The following is a 3,532-nucleotide window of genomic DNA, read 5'->3' on the forward strand; positions in this document are numbered from 1 at the left end:
AAAGAGGTGATGGCGTGGCTGGGGAAGGCCAAGGGCTGTGAGGCAAGATCTCCTAGAGCCTCACTTTGATCAGGTCGCCATGGATTCATTTGTGGGCCTCGTTTTTGTAACCACCAGCCTGATTTTGACAGAGGACTAATCTCCAAAAATTGACTTGCGCTCACCAACTCATGAGAAGACCCTGATGTATTTTTCAGAATGCCAACTGACTAATTTTCAGTGAGAAATACAACTACCCAGCAGGCTGACATACTCAGCTGCTGGTCAGCACTTTCCTTCCTTAAATGAGCATGAGATCAGGACTAAGGAAATTAAGAAGACCATGACCTGGAACTATAGTAACCAGTGACAGAGAGCATACCTGGCGGCGTCCCAGCGGGAAACAAGGGAACCCTGGTGTGCACTCTATGGAAAGGACTACTTACAGAGGGGAGAGCAGGGGTCAGAGACCCAAAAGGGATGGTAAGGCACCCAGCAACTGGCAGCAGCCCTCCAGCTGAAAGAATGAGGGGGGGAAACAGTGCTCCTGGAGGCCAGTGAGAGCTGCGAGTGACTCCTGGGTGCGAGTCATAGCTGTGGAGGGAGCAGGAGGAAACACCCCGAACTCCTTCTACCGGTGAGCACCGCTGGCAGCCAGCAAGCAGGCAAGAGGCAGGCAGCCTGCAGGAGCCCACCTCCCAGAGCACACCACGGGGCCGAGAGCGGATCTGAGGATTCCAAAGAGAGCATAAACAGGCAGGGAGCCATGGCAACCATGAGCATTCTCCCCTCTAACTGGATATGGCTGCCCCCTTGACCAGATACTTTTCCACAAACCAGAAACTTGTACTGTTGAGTCCAGATACCTTCTTGTCTGGACTAGCGCTAAAGACATGACCTGGGCCTCCGAGATACACCTCTTCCAGAGGCCAAGCAGTGATGGCAAACAATCAAACACAACGGTAAGTTAGCCTTAACCATTGAAGGCTGATTTGATAGTAACTCGGCCTCGATCAGGGAAGTACTGAATCAATCCGAAACAGCTCCAGGAACTTCAGTAGGACTCCTAGACTGATACCTGACACGATGGCCAAGCTCAAATCTCAGAGTCTGAATGGACAAGTCCTAGCAACTTAAATCAGTGCCAGAACTGACCCGTTCCTCCATCGAGAGAAGTATCTCTATAGACACACCTGACCCCCTGCAAGGTTGCTGCATGGCAAGATCCTTAAGTTACACAAAAAAGACTTAATTTTTGGAATAGAGCTTTTAAATGATAAAGCATAAAATTCTTCCGCCAAAGATGAAAGGGGGAGAAAGGAGAGCTGGTAGCAGATACTCAGAAAGCTGGCAGCCCTTTCCTCCAACACAAATTTGCACACAGCCAAGTTGCTCATCGTGGGCACCTCCCTCCCTTGTGCCTTATCAGACTCTCCCAAACGTAATTACAAAGACTGTAACAGTACCTTAACGTTTATTTATAGTCACTTCACAGCTACGGAAGGCAAACCTGCTGAAACAGACTGCTGTCACCATCAGACACTGCTAAAGATGAAGTAACACTCACTTTTTTCTACAATCTTTAATCTCTGGAAGCTTTCCAGCACTTCCCCGTTTAGTATTCTGGGTAAGAAGTCCCGTATTTGCATCACTTCAGTTGTCAGTCGTTCCAGGTCCTTCTTTCTGACTTTAACAAATTCTTCTTTAGTCCCCATATGCTAAAAGAACAAGCACACCTTAAGATTACTACACTTGACCTCAGATGACTAAGACCAGCAGCCCAAGTGAGCTTGCCTCCTTCAACACCTCCTGGGTTCACAATTGTTTCAAAAGCACGTCTTCACCTAACGTGCCCTCCACTATGTCCATTACAGCTAGAGCGTGAAGCCCCGGCCTTCAAATGGCGAGCCAGTTTTTCCAAGCGCAAACGAGACCCTACTGCTGAAAGCCCAGGGAAACACCAGCAACTTTTTCTTAACGCTCCGCCGGCGCCACGCTAATCAGAAAGAAAATGAATCTGACTGGATTCCTACTGGGTGCGCCAAGCCCCTTGCTGGCCAGCGCGCTTCGTGTTGACCACAGCCCTCAAGGCTGTCCCGCTGGGAAACGGGGGCACAGGCGGGCTAGGTGACTCTCAGGAACCCCAGGACCAGGGGACACCAGCAGGATCTGAACCCGAATGCGGCTCCAAAGTCCACCCCCCCGCTCGGGCACCACCACGTGCGGCGGCTGCGACAGCCGGGCAACCGTGAGGCAGAACACGCCCGACCCGGCGACAGGGCCTCGCGGGCGGGGACACAGGAAGCACAGGAGCAAGCCCACCGCCCACCGCGCAGCCTCCCGGACACGCACGCGCGGTTTCCGGGGCTGGGGTCGCTGCCCCTCATCCCCGGCCCAGGCCATGCTGCCCGCGGACGACTCCCAGGACCCTCCCGGGCACACTGGGCAAGGCCCAGGCGGGCTGCGGTGCGGCTCAGCGCGGGGGAGCGGAGGGCGCCGCGGCCCGGGCGCCCACACTGACCCGACAGCTCTCCTCAGCGTCGCCCACCTCCCCCATGGTCGCCGCGGCCTCGGCTTTGTGCGCCTGCGCGGCGGCGTGCCCTCTGACCCACACGCCACAAAGCGCGGGAACGCGTCAACGCCGAGAGTCAGGCACGCAGAGCCGCGAGGTTCAGGCCTCGCAGAGTTTGGGCAGCCTTCTATGCGGGAAGCCCGGGGTCTCGGTTGGCAAGATCCCGCGTTGGCTCTTCTGGCTTAGCCGGGATTGTAAACTTGTTAACTGCAAAGTAGAAGGACAGTGAGACCCACGTGTAAGTGTCCTGTGAAATAAATCGAATCAGGCCTTTCCTGTTTGGCGGGGGATGCCAGACCAAGGGGCGATGCGTTCAAGGGAACCAGCGGCCGGTGGCCCGGCACCCGCGCTCAGTCCAAGTTCCATGAGCAAAGGCCGAGGCTTTCCGACCACAGGCCGCTCGACAGGTCTGGCCCGGTAGGGGGCCTTCGTGCAGCCGGCTGCTACGTAACTGAGACGACCACCATGAACTGGGAGCCATCACGCAGTCCACTGCCCTGCCCCTACACGCCCACACAGTTCGCAAAACAAGGTGCAGCCCGTGCGTTCAAAGGTAACGGTTCCCGCACAACTAGGACTTCGTCTGTCTGAAGCCGGCCGCGAGCCGACACCGCCGAGTCCCCGGCGTGCGTGCCCTCCAGGCCCGCGGGCGGACCCACAAGCTCACGCTCTCAATCCTCGCGGCAGGGACCCGGGCACTGGCGGTCGCCGGTCGGAGAGGTGAAGCCCGGCCCCCGCCAGGGTGGCCGGAGAGAGAGCTTCCCGCAACATCCCGCCAAAATCCCCAAGGGCGGCCTCTCTCCCCCGCCTCCACCCCGCCCAGGCGGCCCGAGGAGTCCAATGCGATTAAAGACTCGGTGCCGCGTATCCCGGGGAACAGCTGCCGATCGGATGGGGACTTCGTGGAGTGGGCGCAAAAATGCTATATGACGTAACACTGGCCATCCGTCTCTTCCTGGCCAACACCCAACGCCGGCTAAC

General features: G+C 56.9%; 1 protein-coding gene across 6 annotated transcripts in view; it reads right to left on the reverse strand.

Annotated features, from left to right (window-relative positions):
- The window catches only part of HSF2BP (heat shock transcription factor 2 binding protein), a 94,065-nt gene that overhangs the window by 90,430 nt on the left and 103 nt on the right, over positions 1 to 3,532 (reverse strand). For 3 of the 6 annotated variants that reach the window (XM_057545173.1, XM_007172671.2, XM_057545174.1), the window contains exons 2-3: positions 2,501 to 2,758; positions 1,547 to 1,697 (exon numbers count right to left, since the gene is read on the reverse strand). In XM_057545173.1, coding sequence (XP_057401156.1) covers positions 1,547 to 1,697; positions 2,501 to 2,536 — 187 coding nt within the window. In that variant the 5' untranslated portion in view covers positions 2,537 to 2,758. Of the gene's footprint in view, positions 1 to 1,546; positions 1,698 to 2,500; positions 2,759 to 2,787; positions 3,413 to 3,532 lie in introns of those variants that run through there. The other 3 variants (XM_057545172.1, XM_057545171.1, XM_007172672.2) reach the window with 3 other exon arrangements.

This window comes from Balaenoptera acutorostrata, chromosome 4 (assembly GCF_949987535.1).
Source record: "Balaenoptera acutorostrata chromosome 4, mBalAcu1.1, whole genome shotgun sequence".
Taxonomy (NCBI): Eukaryota; Metazoa; Chordata; class Mammalia; order Artiodactyla; family Balaenopteridae; genus Balaenoptera; species Balaenoptera acutorostrata.